The sequence below is a fragment of the Gastrolobium bilobum genome, unplaced genomic scaffold (genome assembly GCF_033153095.1).
Source record: "Gastrolobium bilobum isolate Gb01-03AN ecotype WA unplaced genomic scaffold, APGP_CSIRO_Gbil_v1 utg909, whole genome shotgun sequence".
NCBI classification, from domain to species: Eukaryota; Viridiplantae; Streptophyta; class Magnoliopsida; order Fabales; family Fabaceae; genus Gastrolobium; species Gastrolobium bilobum.
In genome coordinates this window covers 1,027,811-1,049,584 of record NW_026895707.1, presented here as the reverse complement: position 1 = coordinate 1,049,584, position 21,774 = coordinate 1,027,811, and the positions used below count along the sequence as shown (strand labels likewise).

Genomic DNA, 21,774 nt, shown 5'->3' with positions numbered 1-21,774 from the left:
TGTGATAATAATCATTGGAGTTTGCTAGATACAAGATTAAACAAAGTAAAAAATAAAACAGTAATGATAACTATAATCAAGAGACAACAAAGTGGATGGTTTGAAAAACAGTTTAACAGAAGGAACGGATTCACTGCTACATTCTTAAATAGTTATTTCCTCTGTTCAAGACTTAGCACTTTTTGGCTTTGTCCTAGTTTCTTATCTGCCAACTCTGATTCCTCAGCTCATGGACTATATGGCTCACAAGTTTCCATATTCCTACGGCTCCCTTGACTCTAACAGATACTTAGTACAGAACCTTAAAATGGACGAAGTGGCCCCTTATTCATAAGGTGACCAATAGTGTTTTTGCCATAACACTACCTTCCCCCAATGGCTAAGCTGTCTGAAATCCCTTCCTTAAGGAAGTTTCTTTCTCAGTATGTGTTCAATTTCCATTGATACACAATGAATATATCTTACTTAGCCAAAGAAATACAAAGAGCTTCAGTCGAGAGTTTTGGAAATAATTTTTTAAGAGTTTTACAGCTTATCCATTCCACAGATAGTTCAGCCCATGGCTGATATTTTAAACATAATTATTCTAAACTGAAATCCCATAGACCCGAGATTCAGTTCAGAGATAACGATTAGAAAGAAAAGAAGAAACACTTATATTGAAATCAAACAAGAAAGATTACAACAAAGTATAAAATGGAGAAGATGGTTTGATGCTCGTGGGGAGTCTTAATGGATGATACAGAGTAAGGAAAAAGGGTTGTCACTTAACTACAGTTAAAACTATACAAAACTAAACTACGAACTAATACTAGGTGATCTCTTCTTTTAGGACTTCAATCCCTCCAGAATTCGATGATGTTTTTGTGTTTGGGACGTCCTATTTATAGGCAGAAGAGAGAGTGGCAGTCTTGTAAATCCTTTGGAGTTGGTTTCTTGAATGAAGGGACGGGGCGGTGGCAACAGTGTTTAGAAACTTGCAAATTGCTTGATGGGACAGTTTTTGTTGATGATTAGCCGTTTTTTTGCAGTCCCTCATGCCTTGTTTTCTTCCTAGCCAATGAGAACTCTTGATTCTCTGCTGTTCACGTTTCCTGCTGCTTAAGTGGTGCATCGCCTTGCTTTTTAGAAGACGTTGTTTTCACGTTTCCTGTAAAATGAGCAGAGTATTAAATGAAGGTAGCAGGTGTAATAAATGCTCTCAATCTGTTCCCCTTTTAATATGTTTTCAAAGAAATACGTCATCATACGTTCCCCCACTGTGTTTTTTTCACAAATGTGTAAAACAAGTGATTTTCATGTAAGTTGCTCATCATATGAGGGAACATATAGTATTTTGCCATCAAAATGGGCTTAGATGGAAACGAATTTACGTACCATCATGCACCCAATTAAAGAAGGAATAATGCGGGCTTTTCCGTTTCAAAATGGCTCAATCTCAGGATCTACGTCTAAATCATTACTTTTCCGTCAGTACCAATAATAACACAAAGATGAAATGTTAAATTTAAACTTAATTTACTATCTTACCACTGCTAATTGAGTCAACATGAAATGATGGCAAAACCGAGGAACACAGGTTTGCTGGGTTCGTGTCAGCGTCAAAATCACCCTCCACGTCAGTATCTGAGGTGTCACCTAGTGGAATAACACTCTCAGGTTCACCCTCCTCATCACTCTCTATATCCTCCTCCTGCTCATCCTCATCTATATCCCTCACTGTTATCTGACTTATGACAGGTACAGTGCAGATAAATCGACGACTCTGTCTTCTTGACCAAAATATTATGGACTTCTTGTATGCATGGGTGCAGATAAAGATTGACCACAATCAATTTCTACATATATCTCGAATTTTTTTTGAAATTTTCGGTCAATAATTGCATCTATGACATATTCCACGTCTTCGTCATCACATATATCGTTCCTAATGTAGTATATAACATCCTTACCAACTGTAGACTCTACCCTGACTATCATTCGCTGAATGCATTGGTTGCATTGTAGCCCCAATTTTTGGTGAATTCTCCCTTTGAGCTCGTTGTATGTAGTGTCTCATTTGATTTGCAACATTTTCATTTTTTCTTCAAATTGAACACCATTGAGACCTTCATAATGCCTTCCAGCGTGGTAGATCACTGTAACATACATATTTGGACTTGAGCTCATCTTTCACACGAATTTGGGATTAGGGTTCGGATTTTGGGGGTTTGGGTTCGGATTTTCTCAACAACAAAGGAATATATAAGTGCAATGACAATGATTTCACAAGATTAAGGCTTTAGAGATGGTGTGATGAAATAGACTCTTGATAGTTTGGATTACATATGACAAACAAGAGAGATTTTGGTGTAAAAAATGAGTATAGTTGAAATGAGACGGAGAAATGTAAATATAGGATTTCTAGGGTGATTTAATCGATTAAGGGAGAGATTTAATCGATTAAATACTCGATATTTAATCGATTAAATCTCGGGTCAATCCTTTTTACGTGTTTTGACCATTTAACCGATTAAATATTGTATTTAATCGATTAAAGAGGACAAGTTGGTGGATAATTTTGGATAAAGGGAAAAATAATTATTAATTAATTAATAAGGAGCAAAATGATCAAAAAGCCGATGTGCTGAATTACCTATTGAATTTTGTATATTTCAGAAATTTTCCACATATATTAGCTGCTACCTACCATGATCTTATGCGAATGAATCAATTATTTCATCAAATTGTTAATTTCTTTATATATATATATATATATTAATATTATTTTACACTAATTTAAATTATACTTTTAATTTTGATAATTCATTTTATTTATATCTAACATTTCATTTATTATATAAAACTTTTTGTTCTTACACGTGTGCACTATATATATTCGCTATTAAATTGCTGGCATATCAAATAAAGTGACCAGAAAAAAGCTTCTATTATATGAAACGAATAAAGATATATAAGTTTTTAATAAATTAAAATTATGATATATTTTAAAATTAAATTTGAAATATATAAACATTTAGCAGCCTAGCTGATACAATTAAAAAAAAAAAAAAAAAACAGCCTCGCCAAGTCGCCATGATAATCTCTGTGTTTTGTAGAACTATTATAAGATGGGATATCATCTTCTCTTTCAACAGCAAAAATGAAATCTTCCCTTGCTGAGACAAAATTGTAGCGGACTCCACTTAAAAAACAAAATCAAAAAACAAATGGATCAGCATGATTTTTGAAGGGTTAGGAGGAGGTTCTTTTCTTCTCCAATTGCTGCAGCAGACATATAAAACCCTTATAAGATATCGTGAATGCATCCGTCGTCATCGTTGCTCCCGACTAACATTTTGTTAAGATATATAAAATTATTAATGTAGCCTTACCCAATAGCTTAAGATTACATTAATAGTTTTATATATATCAACACGCTTCCTCACACGAAAACACACATTTCTTGAAGAGTGCATGATGCAACAGACCCAGTCTCGCCTCCTGTGCTAAAAAATTCCACAAGAGAAAGTGGGGAACGGCGAGGTTTGAATCCGGGACACGAGGCTCTGATACCATGTAAAGAACCAATTCAACCCAATAGCCTAAGCTATTGGGTAAAGCTACATTGATGAAATATATAGTCCCACATTAATTGTGTGGGCAACTAATGTGACGTTTATAAGACCTTAAATACTCTCACTCTTTGAGCTAACTTTTAAGATGTTGTATCCCAAGATTCTTTACCATCTTAGTTTTTGGATTTATACGAAAATTTAAGAATAATCTTAAAAGCTTTTCCCTGAAAATCACAAGTGATTGGGCTTTTGACTTGAGATGCGGTGTTGTCACCTGCGCGTTTAAGATGCGGCAGATACAACTACGCTTTTGGGAGAGCACGTCAGAGCCATGACACGTAATACCATTTGATTGGTGCACGACTAAATGCACATGCACCTTAAACACATCTGTAAATATTATTAATTTTACCGCTTTAGTTTGTTGGTGCACGTGAGAGCCATGGCACGTAATATCATTTGGAAGCTGGAATTTAAAGTTACTATAAAAGAATATAATATTAATAAATAAAATTATAAATTTTTTTAAAAGGAATTTCACCCTTTTTTCGACAAGATGAGACAGTTTTTTTTATTAATAAAAATGCATAACTCGCAAATTTTTAAACTCGACCAGTTTAAACCAATTTTCACCGAATTTAATATATAGACAATTCAATACTTAACTCGAACTGATACAATAATCAATTCATCAGATTATCGACTCAATCGGTTGGAACCGAATCTGATAACACTTATAGGAAGGAAATCAGTCATTGGTTTTGGCGCTTGCTAATGAGCCTTCGCTGAAATGTCATCTATATCCTACGACACTGTGACCTGTGCGTATGTACTATGTTCCAACTTTAGAATGGGACAAATTTGTGCAGCACGCGCGTGACTTCATGAAGATTTTTATGTAAGATTCATTGCATAAAGCTGATCTGAACTGTCGGGCAAATTATTCAAAATTATCTTCTTCTTCTTTTTCTTTTTTTTCTTCTAGGTTAGAGGTGGACCACAATGTCACTTGTATCTTGGCTGCTTGGCCGATTGGGGAAAAGGGTATCTTTGGCTTCTTGCTCATTTCAGAGAAGGTGGAAAAATATGTTACAAGCAAAGAAAAATCTTCGAGAGAAGTTTCAAACTTTTTTCAAATAAGATGAGATAGTTTATTTATTTATTTATTTATTTATAAAATGCATTACCCACCGGTTCCTTCAATCCTTCTAGCTCAAGTACTATAAAAAAATATTAATTTTTAATGAATATTCTAACAATTCTGTATCTAAAAAACCAAAAAAGATCACATCACAATGATCTGAAAAATAATAAATCATAAAGTAGATATGAATGAAGTGTTAGGCAAATTAGTCAGAATTGTCTGGCTGAGGCCAGAGGGCACTCCCTGTACTCATGTGACCTTTGACTAAAACATATAACATGTATTGTCCGATACTTCAACATTTTCGATATTCTATCACGTGTTACAGAGATTTAAAAAAAATTCAAAAATTGTATTGTGCTATGTTATTAAATTTATTAAATTACTATTATTATTTTATTGAGTTTATAAATGTTTGAAATATTTATTTTATAAAATTGATTAGTATTGTAAGTTTAGTTTTAAATATAATATATATTATATAAATTAAAAATATTATTTAATATCAAAACATATTTTAACGTGTCAAAATATAATATTTTTTACAATTAATATATTGTCATATCATGTCGTATGGAATCCAATATAGATATCACTGCAAGATAGATTAGAACTACATTTTTTTTTTTTTTAAAACAAAGATTAGAACTACATTTAATATTAGCTAGTCTCTTTTATACTAGATTAGAACTACATTTAATATAGTATAAAAGACACTAGCTAAGATTCGAGGGCAATAACAGAGTCATGGACAACCTTACACTTCTGTTAATTTCCTTGGTATTGTTGGCAAGCATTCATGTCCTAATCTCCATCTTTGGAAGAAAAAGCACCAAATCTCACAAACAAGCCCCCGGGCCTCGCCCTTTTCCAATAATTGGAAACATTTTGGAACTTGGCAACAAACCTCACGAAGCACTTGCTAAGCTTTCTCAAACCTATGGACCTATAATGAGTCTCAAGTTAGGGAACATAACCACCATAGTTATTTCCTCTCCCCAAATAGCCAAAGAAGTATTGCATAAACATGATCAAATCTTCGCTAATAGGACAGTCCCAGATACTCTCCAAGCACATGATCACCACATACTCTCGGTGGTATGGATGCCTCCTTCATCTCAGTGGAGGACCCTTAGAAGAGTTTGTGCTACCAAAGTTTTTTCTTCCGAGAAACTTGATTCTACACAATTTCTTCGTCAAAGGAAGGTGCAAGATTTAATGGATCATGTCAAGGAAAGCTGCAAAAAAGGTGAGGCTTTGGATATTGGTGAAGCTTCCTTTGTAACCGTGCTAAATTCCATATCAAACACTTTCTTCTCTATGGATTTGGCTCATTTCACTTCTGATAAGTCTCAAGAGTTCAAGGATATCATTTGGGGTATCATGGAAGAAGCTGGAAGGCCTAACGTTGTGGACTTTTTCCCAATCTTTCGGCTGCTTGATCCACAAGGTGCAAGTACAAGAATGAAGAATTATTTTGGAGAGTTAATTGCGTTTTTTGATGGTCTTATAGAAGAAAGATTGCGCTTAAGAGCTTCAGAAAATGAATCCAAGGCGTGCAATGATGTGTTAGATTCTCTGTTGGAAGTCATGCAAGAAGAGAATTCGCAAGTGAGCCGCCCTCATGTATTGCATTTATTCCTGGTGAGTATCTTTGCTACCAATGTTATTTAATTTCCCTTGATTATTTGGATGATTGAATAAAAACTTCATTATTTATTATTATTTTTCTTTAAAGGAACACAACTTCTTACTTAATGGTATAAATACTAGGGCAATATTACTCTTATGTAATAGGAATTTTTTTTTTATCTTATGTCCATACATCGATACTTGTGTCAATTATTTTTTATTTTTTTTATTTTTTTTTCTATTGGGCCCCACTTTAAATTGAGTGTGTAGGAGATAACAAAATTTTTATGTGACATAAGACTACAATTACCCATAAATATTTCATCATATATGGCTTATCTAATCATGCACTACAAATATCTCATTTTGAGTTGAGAATATGTTAGCCGATTCAAACCACGATAACCTAACCGAAAAATCGATAACCAAAAATTAAAAAACCAAAAACTAAAAAAAAAATCATATATTTTAGATTAGATTGATTTTCGATTTGGTTGGTGAAAATTGATCCAATCCAAACGATCTAATATATTATGTATTTATTATTTTCGAAAGATGCTGACTTGGAATCTTGTTGTTTTGTAAACTTAAAATCTTGGATGTTATTAATAACAAACTATCTTGTTTTAATTTTTTATTATCTATTAATTTTTTTTAACTCTTCGTGAGTTTTAATACTTATTTTAGTTTGAAGACTTAAATTTTATAGTGGTTTGTAACTTTGAATAGTTTTATTTTGATATAGTTAGTGATTTGTATGACTTAAATTTTAGGTTTTTCAAAAAATCGAAAACCGATCCAATTTAAATCGAATAAAATTCAAACCAAATAGATGATTAAATGGTCAGATGATTTTTATTTCAAAATTGATCATCCAATCCACATCTCAAACTCCCCTAATTTAGATCCAGTATCCGAATTCATTTATTGGAGTGAGTTTGTCTTTAATCATTTGATGATAGTTCTCTCCTGTTTATCAAACAGTAGTATCAAAGTTAATAATTGACTGACCTATTTGAATTGAGTATTTAAATTATAGCGGTTAGCGTTCGCTATCCAAGCCCACTTTAGCTCATTTGAAAAAATCTCTTTATTATGGGATTTCCAGTTACCCATCATTATTATTATTTTTCTTTAAAGGAACACAATTTCTTACTAAATCGTATCAATATTTTTTTTTTATTTTTGGAAAACAATCGTATCGATATTTCATCTTGTATGACTTATCTAATTGATCGTATCAGGATTTATTTGTCGCTGGAATAGACACAACATCAAGCACAATAGAATGGGCGATGACAGAGTTGTTACGTAACCCAGAAAAACTAGATAAAGTTACAAAAGAGCTTCAACAGGTACTTGTCAAAGGTGAACAGCTTGAAGAATCAAATATCTCAAAGCTTCCTTTCCTACGAGCAGTGGTGAAGGAAACTCTCCGCTTGCATCCACCCATCCCATTTTTAGTGCCACACAAATCAGAAGTTGATGTTGAACTATGTGGATACATGGTGCCTAAAAGTGCACAAATTCTGGTTAATGTGTGGGCCATGGGAAGAGATTCAAGTATTTGGACAAACCCAAATGAATTTATGCCTGAAAGATTCTTAAAGAGTGAGATTGATTTTAAAGGTCAATATTTAGAGTTGATTCCATTTGGAGCAGGGAGAAGGATATGTCCGGGATTGCCATTGGCTTCTAGGACTGTGCACATTGTGTTGGCCTCTCTTCTATATAGCTATGGTTGGAAGCTCGCGGATGGTGTAAAGGCAGAGGAAATGGATATGTCTGAGAAATATGGGATTACCTTGCATAAGACTAAACCTCTCCAAGTCATTCCCATCCAAACATAAATTATGTTTAATAATGAGAAAGATATCGTGCTGTTTTTATACTTGGAGCATATGTATTCTCTTCAATAATGACATGATAATTATTAAATTATAGAGTAAACACCATTTTTAGTCCCTGGCAATATCTACGAAGTCCTTTTCAGTCCCTGGCAATAAAAAAAGACCAAATTGGTCCCTGAAAGTACAAGAAAAGGGCCACTCTACATATTTGGGAGTTGACATAAGGACTAACATGACCCTTTTTTTGTAATTTCAGGGACCAATTTGGTCTTTTTTTTATTCTCAGGGACTAAAAAGGACTTCGTAGATATTGACAGGGACTAAAAATGGTGTTTACTCTAAATTATAAATGTATTGAATTTCATTTCTCTGCATAATAAGTAATGTGATTGAAGATAATATTCAATCGTTAGAGTTGTTTTAGTCTTTTAGATTCTCTTCCAAACTTTATCAATTGCAATTTTTTTTATTCATCATTATAATTCTTGTCTAATATAGTTTTAAAAACAGGGCTATTTGGTATAAAAAATATGGAATACGAATACGATCCGTTTACAAATTTTTTTTGCAAATTACACTGATGTGCGTCTAGCATATGATGTTTTCTAACTTGAAAGAAGCAAGGAATTAATCATAAATGAGTGAAAATAGTCATTGAATGCAAGAAATATTGATTATTCTTTCTCAATCATGTTCTCACTCAAGTTATATGTTTAAATAGCAGGAAACACCGCAAAAGGAGCAAAAACGGAGAAACCAAATTTCCCGCTGGCGCACGACGCGCGGAGGTTGGCGCACGGAGCGCCAAACTGGCGCACAGGGCGCGGTACTTGGCGCACGGGGCGCCAAATCGACGATTTGCTTCTGTTTCGGTCGCGCACGAAGCGCGGGAGGTGGCGCACGACGCTCCAACCTGGCGCCCGGAGCGCGGGAGTTGGCGCACGGAGCGCGGGACTGGCGCACGACACTCCAGAGTTGGCGCCCGGGGCGCCGTTTACAGATTCAGCTTCTGTTTCTCCCAAGTTTGGGGCGCCAGGCTTGGCGCCCCGTGCGCGGGCGATATATTTTTAAGTGTGAATCAGCTAAAATAAGGCCCAATTGGAGTGCTAAGGGAAATAGGTTTTCCCAAAACCTAATAAAAGGATCAGAAACATAAGAAGGAGGGACTTTTGGAGAATCAAGGAGAGAAAAACAACAAATAGAGCAGAGATTCCTTGGAGCTTCTCGGAGATTCAAGGGTTCGATCGATCAAGACGGAAGATCTTCATCTTCCCTTTCTCTTCTAGGTTTTAAATACTACTTTCTTTTATTGTTATTTTGTCAGACATGAACATGTCTGGCTAGTTTTATCATTGTGGTAAGGGTCACAACCCTTGATGTGAACCCCTTGTACCTTGGTTGAAATTTATGATTATCTATTTTAATTGCATTTATCTTTTCTTGTTCTTCATTCTATAATTCTATTGGAACTGATCAATCTAGTAGGGTTGCGAGGGTTAGGGTTTACAATAGGGATGTTGGAATTCTAATTCCTGACAAAGAATAAGATAATTGTTCATGTACGCACTAGGGATAGGCTACATGAACAGCGAACGTTAAAGGTTCATTGATTCTAAGGGTTAACTCGAAAAGGGATTTCTAAGGGATTAGGATTCTAATAGAGTTAACAAGGTTAAAGTCACTAAGGGATTAGGGCTTAACTACTCATATAAAAGATGATGAATTGTTCGATCAATTGAATAGGTAAATGTAAACGTAATCCAAGTTGCAAGGTGGGGATCGGAAAGGTGTTTGTTTCTCTTTACCGCAATATTTTCTCAAATATTTTCCTAATCCTTAATCTTTTGTTCTTGCATTCTGAAAACACTTTTGGAATCATTTACATTTTTACTTTAATTATTTTAGTTTGTTTCATGAACTACAATCATTATCAACCTATTTTGATTAATCCAACAAGAGAGGAATAGTTATAACAACTTAGGTGCCTCAATCCTCGTGGAGACGATACTCTACTCACTCTTTATTATTTGGTACGATCGGTGCACTTGCCGATTTTACACATCATACACTAAGTACGACCGGTCGTACACTGCATGATTAAAGTATGACTGGTCGTACTTAATATAGTTTGTAAGAGTTTGTAAATATAACCTGTTCAAAAAATATAATTTAAAAAGAGAGCAGATTAATTGGTATAAAAAATTTAAAAGTAAGGATAAAATGGTCAATCAGCCCAAGCATACCGCTTCTCCAAATCAGTTGAAATTGCTAAATTATGAAGGATTTTATTACGTCATTCATGTAGGTGGGGAGACAAGAAATTTTATAAAGAGAGTTCAAGATATTAATATAAAATTGTTAATGTGGTCATTGTCCCTGATCTTCAATAAAATTAAAAAGCGAGTTAAAATCAACACAAGTCAAATTCAAAAGCTTCTGTGTGAGAGGGAATGTATTAGAGATATTAATATAAATTTATTAATATAATAATCACTTGCACACCTTTAAGGATGGAATCGCCTATCTCAAAGCCTATCGTATCACTTCATCCTACTTTTATGTGGCCAACGGTTCACAACTATTTCACACTTCACTCTGTTGACACTTTGCCCCACCAGTCTTTTCAAGATAGGGTTGGCAAAACGAGCCAACCCGGCTCGACCTGGCTCAACTCGTATTCAACCCGTAAAAAACGGGTCGGATTAGGGTTGGCCCGAAAAAATAAACGAGTCAGAAAACCAAACCCAGCCCGACCCGAGCCGGGTTAGGGTTGGCTCGCGGGTTGGCTCGGAATGATGTCAGTGGGTTGGTTAGCTCAAAATATTGGCTCGCGGGTTGGCTAAAAAAATTGATTTTTGTGGAACTAGTCTTATTTGTTCTCCAACACTGCTAAAATTATCAACACTGCCAAAAGGTTCCAACTTTGATCTCTTCAAAGGTACCCAGATTGAAAAAAGAAAAAAGATTGAAGTAACAAATCTTATAATATCAACAACATAGAAGAAGAACAATGAATCCATTTTCATATATATATTGGGGGAAAATAAAAAAGAAAGATGAGAAATATAAGGAAAAGGGTATTGCACCTTGGGAGTAGTGAATTGCGTTTGTCAAGAGAATAGGCCAATAGACCCAAAGATGCAAGGTTAATGGTAACAAGGTGAACAAGCTATCCAGGGGGCAGAAGAATCTTAGGGTTAAGGAAAGTGACGAGAGACGACGATGTGAGCGTATGGCAGTTTTGGAGTTTTCATATTATTTTTTATTTTATTTTTTTTAATACAGTCATATTATTATTATTTTTTGATTAAAAAAAATACCCAATCCGTGAGCTGGCGCGTTTGACCCGCGGGCTGGCTCGTTTGGGTCTGGGTTGTATCGGGTCGGGTTGAGTCGGGTTGGCAGCTCATTTAGGCCAACCCAACCCGACTCATTTAGGACGGGTTGGCTCGTTTTTGCCATCCCTACTTCAAGGTACAGGCATTGAACCTTGACATTTTTATGGGGAGAACATCTTCAGTATCACCGTTGTATCAAGTAGTGGATATGACTCCTATTCAAAATAAAATTTCACTTACCTATTTTTTGAAATACATAGATATAATATTCAAGTAATTTTTTTTCTCTCTCTTAAAGAAATATGTCAGCACAGATGTTATGCTTTATTGGTGGGATGTAGGTAATACGGTAGTGTCAACCATAAATTGGGCGTGGTATTGTGTAATAAATGTGTAATTATTTTCAAAACAACCATAAATTCATAATTTTTTATTTAAAAAACAATAAATTAATTTATGAGATATATACATTTTCACTTAAAGTACCTAATATGTATCCTACTACCAGATATCATGTCAACCTGCCAAACCAATTAATCAACAACCAAATTGCAATTAAGCCAACAATTAGAGTCAAGGGCAAGAAATTTCTAAATAAAAATATACGTTCCTATTGAAGTATCTACAAACAAGTAACTACAAAGAAGCATTAACAAAGAAAAGAAGAAATGCGCAAAACCTCAAAAGTAAAGGTAACACTAAAGTAATTAAACATGCAGCAGTATCAATGAGAAAATGTTTACATTTTAATTTAAAAATATTATAGTAATGAGAAATTATGCAATAAAGATATTTGGATAGCATTTTGTGACTATCATTATAATTGTCATCTTAACAAAAAAAAAGGAAACCACACACATAGAGGCACACAAAGACAAATTGGAGATCTAAGAAAAGATTAGTTTTTTTGTTTGTCCCTTGTTTGCTCAGTAAACTTCAAGGAAATAGAGCGAGAGAATCATTTCTAGTAATGTTGTCTATTAGAAAGAATATCTTTCTTATTTGTAATTTTTTTTTTCTTATTTCATTAGAATTTGGGTTAAGTTTGGATTAAGCTCATTAGTGTTTCTATATATTGTACACTCTTGTCTTGTATCAATTCAATGTACAGATTCATTGTAATGTTCCTTTTGTCTCTTGTTAACCTTGATCCGTTTTTTTTCCCTTTTCTGGTGAACCCATTGTATGTCGGATTTTCAAAAAAAAATCTGAATATTGTCTTCTAGTCAGTTTCCTGATACCTCTCTTTCTTGGATCGTCTCTGCGTCTCTTCGCGAGCGTCAATTGGAAACGCCGTTGACTGTCGTTCCTCTTCTATTGACCACAGTTTTTTGATGACTTTTCCAGGTGTGCCATATATTGTTCTAATCACCTTCTCTGCGCGATCCTGTCCATCCAAGTATTGTCTCCTTACACTCACGGACGCGCCCTTACGCACGTGAAGGACATTTTTCAGCGATGACCGGTTGCATTCTTCTCCTCTCTCTGAGATGGTTCTGGATCTGGTTCTATTTTGGTGTTTCGACATCGTTTTTGGTGACACACGGATCCCTCTTCTTCCGATTAGTTTTGTTATCTTGCGGAGGAAGTTTATACGGAGAAATCTCTTGGATTTGTTCCTCAAGGGGAGTCAAGTCTTGTTTGTCATCTCTGCAAGTCTATATATGGTCTCAAGTAATCTCCAAGAACTTGGTTTGGCAAATTTAGCAGTGTTGTTCAATAATTTGGTATGACTCGGAGTGAAGCTGGCCATTCTCTCTTTTATCATTATTCAGCTTTCGGGTCTATCTACTTGGTGGTATATGTGGATGATATTGTCATCACAGGTAGTGATAATCATGAGATTACTCAGTTGAAGCAGCATTTATGTTATCATTTTCAGACCAAGGATCTTGGAAAACTTTGATATTTTTTGGGAATCTAGGTGGCCCAATCTAAAGATGAAGTTATGATATCTCAGAGGAAATAAGCTCTGAATATTCTTGAAGAGACTACTTTGTTAAATTCTAAGTTTGTTGATACCCTTATGGATCTATGTGTCAAGCTTCTACCAAATCAGGGGGAGACCTTTTCAGATCCTGAGAGTTATAGAAGACTGGTTGGAAAACTGAACTACCTCACAGTCACTCAACCTAACATTTCATTTGCAGTTAGTGAGGTAAATCAGTTTCTTAATTCTCAATGTCAAGAACACTGGAATGCTATCATTCATATTCTTAAGTATATCAAGGCATCTCCAGGAAAATGCCTTGAATATGAAGATAAAGGTCATGTTAAAGTTGTTGGATACTCTGACGTTGATTGGACCGGTTGTCCTACTAATAGGAGATCTACTACTAGATATTGTGTCTTCGTTGGAGACAACTGGGTTTCCTAGAAAAGTAAGAAGCAGAATGTAGTTGTCACCTCGATTTGGCTTAAGCAACTACTATATGGCTACTACTACTTGGGAGCTCATTTGGCTTAAGCAACTTCTTAGAGAGCTCAAGTTTGGAAATACTAGATCAGCAACTCTCATTTGTGATAATCAATCAGCACTACATATTTCTTCCAATCCGGTGTTTCATGAAAGAACCAAGCATATCGAAATAGATTGTCAATTTGTTCGAGAGAAGGTCCTTTCTAGTGAAATTATAACTAGGTTTGTACTCTCTAATGATCAGTTAGCATATATATTTACAAAGTCTTTGAAGGGTCCTTGAATAGAGTTTATCTGTAACAAGCTTTGTGCTTATGATCTATACGTTCCAGCTTGAGGGGGACTGTTAGAAAGAAAATCTTTATTACTTGTAAATATCTTTTTCCTTATTTCATTAGGATTTGGATTAGGTCTGGGCTAAGCCCATTAGTGTTTCTATATATTGTACACTCCTGTATCAATTCAATGTATAGATTCATTGTAATGTTCCTTTCGTCTCTTGTTATTGAACATTATGAAAATTGAGTTCTTACATAAAAATAGAAGGGAATAATAGAAACGTAAATAGTACAAATGACACGAAACGTAAAGTTTCTATTACTTAAGGCCAAGATACAGTATTATATATATATATATATGGGATTTCAATCCGTCATGTTGCAGGAAAGAAATTTGGTCCTGCAAAAAAATATTATATGTACTCTGGGTAATACATAGTTATAATATTAAAAGCTATTTTTTTTCTCTCTCCTCGGAAGGCTGTCGGCTGATGTGGCAGAGAGAAAAAAAAATAACTTTAATATTGTAACTATGTATTACCCGTAATACATAGTTATAATCTGTAACATAACCAAATTTTTTTCGTACAATATGATTCTTATTTCTCTCTCTCTCTCTCTCTATATATATATATATATATATATATATATATATATATATATATATATATATATATGCATGTAAAAAAATCACATAAGTCATTACTCAAATTTCAATGAGCAACTTCATATTTAAAATAAGTCACATAGCTATGCCTATATAAGACATAAGTTCAAAAAGAGTTTAACAACTCCTACAACAAAGTTCTAAAATATCAAAAGAATAAAGTTTAGCAACAAAATTATCTCAATTGATTCAAATCAAATAAAACATCATGATATTTGTATGAAATGAGATTATAACTAAAAATTGATTCTTCATTATTTAGTCATTGATATTTTCATAAAAATATTAATAGAATTTTATTTCTGATTTAAAATAATTAAAATAATACTTTTACTTAAAAATGATAAACAAAAAAGGTCATCAAAAAATGGTTGTCCACATTGAAGAAAAAATAGTTTTTCTAAGAAGTCCCACATTGCTCACTTCTCATTCCTTCCTCCTTATTTTTAAATAAATAAAATGTACATAGTATATATTTTTTATGGAAAATATAATTTTATTTAAAATATCAACCATAATAAATTACCTTCATATTTATATGAAATGAGATTATAACTAAAAATTAATTCTTAATTATTTAATCAGTGATATTTTCATAAGAATATTAATTGAATTTTATTTGTAATTTAAAATAATTAAATTAATATTTTTATTTAAAAGTGATAAATAATAAAGGAGCAGTTGCATGTCCTCAATGTCCTCAATGTCCTTTTCTCTTGCTCAGTTCATTTACAAAACTTGGAATGTCAAAATCATGACCATCATGGATTAAAAGTTGACCCAGTTCAGCTTTTAGGTCTAAGCGAAGAAATAAAAACTTCATTGATAAAGCAAGGAAGAGGAGAAGGTTTAGAGAAAGCAATTATTTTGGTGGATGAGGAGAAGACTCGGACCTCAAGCAGACAGAAAAGGCAAGGATCCAATGATAGAGTTAGGCTTGTGGAAACTCAAAATGCTTTCAATCTTTTTTAGGACGATATTATGAGTCAAGACAAGGAAGAGGAGATAAGTTTGATTGATTAAAAGGAAATTTTCAAAAGGATTCAAAACGCAGTGCATGTGCGTTTAAATCCAACTTTTGATGGAACTAGGGAATATGCTAGTTTAGGCCAGTTGATGGTGGAAGATACAAAAATAAGTTTGACAGGTACTGCGTCAGATATGCATGTATAACACGTTAAACAGGACTCGGATGGTAGGGGTAGAGTGCAACATTTGAAACCTCTTGATACAAAAAATAGGGGGCATAAAGAAAGCAATGCCAAGTCGAGAGCCATAGTCTCCCAACGTGGAGTAGGAAGGAATTTAACTGGTCGGTTGTCTGAGGTGCAATCTCAGCCTGGATCTTCCAATAAAGGTATTTAATGTCTTTACTTTTTTGGAATTGTAGAGGTGCGGCCAAACCTTCACTTGGTCGAATTCTAAGGATGTTAGTAGATACACATGATATCTGTATGGTGATTTTATTAGAAACTCGTACTGGTAGTGTGAACAGTAAAAGGCTAATGAAGAAACTTCAGTTGAATTCTTCTGTCTTTGAGAAGGCTAATGGTTTTTCGGGTGGTATTTGGGTGTTGAGTAACGTAAAAAGGCAAGAGTGCAGCTTTTGTCTCAGTCGAATCAGTTTATTCATATGACTGTGAAGATTGATGATGGTCCTAGTTTTCTTTGCACGGTTGTTTATGGCAGTCCTAGAGAAGACGAAAGGCATGTTATGTGGGATGACGTTAAGCAATTGAGTCTCAATGTTAACCTTCCTTGGATTTTAGCTGGTGACTTTAATGACATAAAATGCATGGGGGAGAAGAAGGGAGGTTCTCAACCTGATTCGAATAAATGTGATAGGTTTGCAGGTTTCTTAAATGATTGTCATGTGGATGATCTTATCAGCTCTGGTTTTGAATTTACTTGGCAAGGCCCAAAGTGGAACCATTTGCAAAGAGTTTAAAAAAAGTTAGATAGAGCAGTTGTTAATGTGAACTGGAGAATCTGCTTTGAAGATGTTCAAGTCTGAATTCTTCCAAGGCATCATTCCGATCATAGTCCCCTTCTTGTGAAATTCTCCAATCGTCCCAATCTTTGGCAAGATAGACCGTTTCGGTTTATTGCTTCTTGGTTAGACCATCCCAACTTCAACGATCTGATGCAGGATAAGTGGAATAAGAATGTTGATTTTAATCAGATGCTCAATAGATTTGTTCCAATTCTTAAAAAGTGGAATAAGGAGGTGTATGGAAACATAGGTAGAAGGGAGAACAGTTTGGTTAATGATATTGCCTCTGTCCAATTAAAGAGGTCTGTTGCGGATAGTCCGAATCTTCATGAACTGGAAATCAGTTTGCAAATTAGTCTTGATCATGTGCTGGAGGAGGAAGAATTGTTGTGGTTTCAAAAATCCAGACATAATTGGATTATGGATGGAGATAAAAATACGAAGTTTTATCACTTGCGGACGGTTATTAGAAGAAGCAGTAACAAAATTTCAAGGTTGCGTTGTGAAACCAACCAATGGATTGAAAATGTGAATGAGTTAAAGGATCATGTCTGCAGTTTTTATAAAACTTTGTTTACAGAAGATATCGAAGAGCGAAGATGGCTCGCGTCTGCCAACCACTGGACATCACTGTCTAACGCTCTAAAGGATGATTTGATCAAAGTTACTAGTATGGCTGAGGTCACTAAGTTATTGAATGGCATGAATGCGTTTAAAGCGTCGGGTCTAGATGGCTTCCCTGCAATTTTCTTCCAAAAACAATGGAATCTTGTGAAGGATCAGGTTTATAATGCTGTTATTGATATGTGGTCAAATCCGGATCGGGTGGAGGAGTTTAATAATACCCTTCTCGTTTTGATTCCGAAAGTTAAGAGGCCAGACTGTATCTCTCAGTTCAGGCCTATTTCCCTTTTCCCTGTTTTATATAAGATTCTGTCAAGGGTGATTGTTCATCGGTTGAAACCAGTTATGGATAAACTGATCTCTCCATCTCAGGTTAGCTTTGTTCCGGGAAGACAAATTCAAGATAACATTGTGATTGTCCAGGAGCTTATTCACTCAATGCATAAAATGAAAGGTAGGAAAGCTTTTATTGCAGTGAAGATAGACTTAGTCAAAGCTTATGATCGGGTTTCCTGGAATTTTTTACGTAGAACTTTGGAGGAGATTCAGTTTCCCATGTCGTTCAATAACCTTATCATGCAGTGTGTTCAAACCTCCAAGATCAATGCTTGTGGAATGGTGGTAAAACTGAGGATTTTAGGCCTTCACGTGGTATTCGGCAGGGTGATCCTCTATCACCATATCTTTTTGTTATTGCACTGGAAAAGTTAACTCATATTATTAATACTGTCGTGCTGGGTGGTCTGTGGAATCCGTTTCGGGTTGGTAATGGGGGTCCTCGTCTTTCCCATATTTCTTTTGCCGATGATTTAATGCTTTTTATGGAGGCTACGGAAGAACAAATTGATGTGTTATTGCATTGCCTGCATTTATTTGAGGAAGTATCTGGGCAGCGTCTTAGTGTTGATAACACAAGTGTTTACTTTTCCAGAAATGCTAGTGAAGATGTAATATCTAGAATCACACAAAAAAGTGGCTTCAAGCGCGTAAGGAACATGGGCAGATACTTAGGATCCATGATGCAGCATGGGAGAGCGTCTAAGGAGTTGTATGCAGGGATCATAGAGAATGTAAGAGATAAGATGAATGCTTGGAATCAACAATCTCTTTCGCAGGCAGGCCGCATCACATTATCTCAGTCGGTTGTGGTTTCCATGCCTTATTTCCAAATGCAAAGTTGTAAGATTCCATTGTCTGTTTGTAATGAGATTGAGAAGTTGCAGAGAAGTTTTATTTGGGGTGATAAGGAAGGAAGGAAAGCTAATCATCTTATTAATTGGAGTACCATTACGAGTCCTAAGGAGGTTGGGGGTCTCGGCTTGAAACGACTGGAATTTATGAATGATGCCATGCTTGCTAAGAGAGTTTGGAGCTTCTCAAACAAACCAGATCATCTTTGGGTTCAGGTTCTGAAATCTAAATATGAATCAAGGAGTTCGAGAGCTGCGGGTTTTGTGGCTTGTAATGGTGACTCTTCCTTGTGGAAGAATATGTGTCGTATTTGGAGGATGATGGAGGGGAGGCTTAGATGGGAAGTTGGTGATGGTAGGATTGTTTCCTTTTGGCATGATAATTGGCTCACTTTGGCGCAGCCTCTTCGTGAGCTAGTCACATCTCCGAATCTGGATGTTAATGATGTCATGTGTGTTGCTGATATGGTTAACTCTAATGGAGATTGGAATTATGATTCTTTAGGCCTTTGGTTCCCGAGAGATGTCATTGATATTTTTCGCGGGACATTAACTCCAGGTGTAAATGATGGTCCTGACAGCAAGTATTGGGATCTTGATGGTGAGAACACCATAACAGTAAGGGCGATCTATAAGGCTCTTGTTGGCCAAGAGTTAATCTCGGGTTTGGCTGATGGTAGATGGCAGTGGGTGTGGGATTGGAATGGTCCTCAAAGAATCAAGTTGTTTATGTGGAAGGTTTGCCACAAAAAGCTCCTCACTCGAAGTAGGACTGCTCTTTGGGGGACTGGCACTGAATCGTGTCCTATTTGTAGGGAGGAGAGTGAAACCTTGTTACATGCAATTCGGGACTGTCATGAGGCTAAGTCCGTTTGGTCTCATTTTGTGCCTTCGGATAAGTTTGCAAACTTCTTCTTTGGTGATGTTGATCATTGGTTATCGGTTAATATGGACATGGATAAGCATGGGATTACGAATGGTTGGAGGAATTTGTTTTTTGTTATTTGTTGGAAAAATTGGAAGTGGCGTAATGAATTGGTGCATGGCTCGGCTTTTCCTTGCTTAAATGTGAGGAAAAGGATTATTTGCAGCTCTGCGAGGGACATTAACAATGCTTTAGCTAGTGCTCAAGAGAGGCTTCCAGTAAAGTTTTCAATGAAGATGGACATTACTTGGCAATATCCAACAGATGGGTCAGTAATAATTAACATAGATGGTGCAGTTAGAGGTAATCCTGGCCTAGCTGCTTGTGGGGGTTTGATTCGTAATTCTCAAGGGAGATGGCTGGGGGGTTTTGCTTACAAATTGGGGATTTGCTCTTCTTTTAAGGCTGAGCTCTGGGGTGTTCTTCGTGGTTTGGAGCTAGCTTGGAACGAAGGATTTCGTAATATAATCATTGAGAGTGATTCATCTAGTGTGATCACTGTGCTCACCAAGTCTGGTGTAGCAGTCCGTGAGTGTCATCTGATTGCTCGTATACAGACATGGATCAATAGGAGTTGGTCAGTTACTTTGATGCATACTTATAGAGAAGGAAACGTGTGCTGATTGGTTAGCGAATTTTATTCTGGATTTGGATGATTTCATTACTTATCAGTTTTGGAGGGATCCTCCTCCTGGCATTCTTCATCTTCTCCGTGGTGACTTTACTGGTGTCAGTAGGTACAGGGAAGTGAGGTGTAGGATTTAGTTTTGGTTTTGGTTGTCTTTGTTGTTCTTTTGGATTAGGCCTTCTGTTTACCAAAAAAAAAAAAAAAAACTTGCATTTATATCATTTTTACGTTTACTGAGATGTGTTTTTATTTATATTTTAATGCATGTAACTTCAATAAAAGTGTGAAAACATTTCTACATTTTTAATTTGTGTTTTTGACAACAATATATGCTTGCAAGTAGAGGTGTAAATGGGTCAGGTTAGGCTAGGCTTTTGACTTCATGACCTAAGCCTATGTAAAAATATGTTGAGTCTATCTAGCCTATTAAAGATTTGGTTTATAGGCCAGACCTGGCCTATTGTTAAAAATAAAAAGCCTAACATGACCTATAAGGTCTTCTAAACCTACCAAATACAACATATTTATAAAAACAATACGAAATCAATAACAAGAATCAAATATATGAAACCAATAACAAGAATAAAATATATGAAACCAATAACAAGAATCAATACTTAATAACATGAATTTAAAGGAAATCTAATCCCTTCTAATATTTAGACCAACATATGAAACCAATAAACCTATATCCAGGTTCTCATTCAAACAAATCTCAAAAGTGCAATATGCCATAACTAAATTAGGATAAATAAATAATATATATGATAAGAGAAAAGTGTGTGTCATTTTAAAGGATGTAAAGTTGTGTCACTTTAAGAGAGAGAAAGAGATAGATAAAAGAGGAGAGAGTTAACAAAAAAAATAAAGGTGTGGGTCCCACCTCTTTGTGAGAGTAAAAGTATATAAGTTGTGTCATTTTAAAAGATAACACTTTTCCCATATGATAAATATATTATTTTATTTTAAAATTTAAACAAGTCGGCTTACAAACTTTTCATAGTTGGCTTGTGCCCTTATTTTTAAATAGACTTTTCTACAAGTCTAAACTTGTTCTATTTTCTTAATAAGCTAGATAGATCAGACCTAACATAAGCCAAATTGTAGGCCAGCCTGACTTAATTATACCCTAAGTTGTAATCATGTATAAATGAAAGATTGGTTTGACTAGGAAAATGTCGGCCAGGTGTACTTGTGATGAGGTTGATATATCATTGAAATGTACGGGTTTGGGTAAATAGCCGGATCTAATTTAATCGAAAACTCCGAAAGAATATTTCAATGACCTATTAATAGCCAGATCAGTTTGAGGATATGAAATAAAGAATTAGTGTCTTCGTAAGAAATAAATATTTGTATTAGTGATGCATCCTCCATGAGGAAGGGTTCAACATATGGCTTCTACAGGTTATGTATGATTTGGTGCTTAAGGCTTTGTTTGGGAGTTGGTTTTAGAAGGGGATGGAAAGAAAAAGAAAGGGAGGGTTTTAGTAAACCCTTCCCTTGTTTGTGAGTTTAAAAAAAGGGAG

General features: G+C 35.2%; 2 protein-coding genes across 2 annotated transcripts; both read left to right on the top strand.

Moving 5' to 3' along the window:
• Nucleotides 1–5,448: 5,448 nt before the first annotated feature.
• On the top strand, nt 5,449–8,183 carry LOC133292834 (geraniol 8-hydroxylase-like). Its single transcript, XM_061491295.1, has 2 exons — nt 5,449–6,345; nt 7,578–8,183. The coding sequence occupies exons 1-2, from the start codon at nt 5,449–5,451 to the stop codon at nt 8,181–8,183; spliced, it is 1,503 nt and encodes a 500-aa protein (XP_061347279.1).
• A 5,002-nt stretch (nt 8,184–13,185) lies between these two features.
• LOC133292825 (uncharacterized) lies at nt 13,186–20,240 on the top strand. The gene is made up of 7 exons (XM_061491282.1): nt 13,186–13,248; nt 13,533–13,679; nt 16,071–16,242; nt 16,356–16,456; nt 16,531–16,796; nt 16,911–17,956; nt 18,085–20,240. Exons 1-7 carry the CDS (start codon nt 13,186–13,188, stop codon nt 20,238–20,240), a joined length of 3,951 nt encoding a protein of 1,316 aa, XP_061347266.1.
• Nucleotides 20,241–21,774: the final 1,534 nt, after the last annotated feature.

What these genes read in the sequence shown, in the direction of transcription:
- LOC133292825 (XM_061491282.1), top strand. Translation starts at nt 13,186, where the DNA reads ATGGTCTCAAGTAATCTCCAAGAACTTGGTTTGGCAAATTTAGCAGTG. An exon ending in CAGTGTTGTTCAATAATTTG is followed by an intron (nt 13,249 to 13,532) that starts GTATGACTCGGA and finishes TTAAATTCTAAG; the next exon opens with TTTGTTGATACCCTTATGGA. An exon ending in CTCAATGCATAAAATGAAAG is followed by an intron (nt 17,957 to 18,084) that starts GTAGGAAAGCTT and finishes CTTATCATGCAG; the next exon opens with TGTGTTCAAACCTCCAAGAT.
- LOC133292834 (XM_061491295.1), top strand. Translation starts at nt 5,449, where the DNA reads ATGGACAACCTTACACTTCTGTTAATTTCCTTGGTATTGTTGGCAAGC. An exon ending in ATGTATTGCATTTATTCCTG is followed by an intron (nt 6,346 to 7,577) that starts GTGAGTATCTTT and finishes TGATCGTATCAG; the next exon opens with GATTTATTTGTCGCTGGAAT.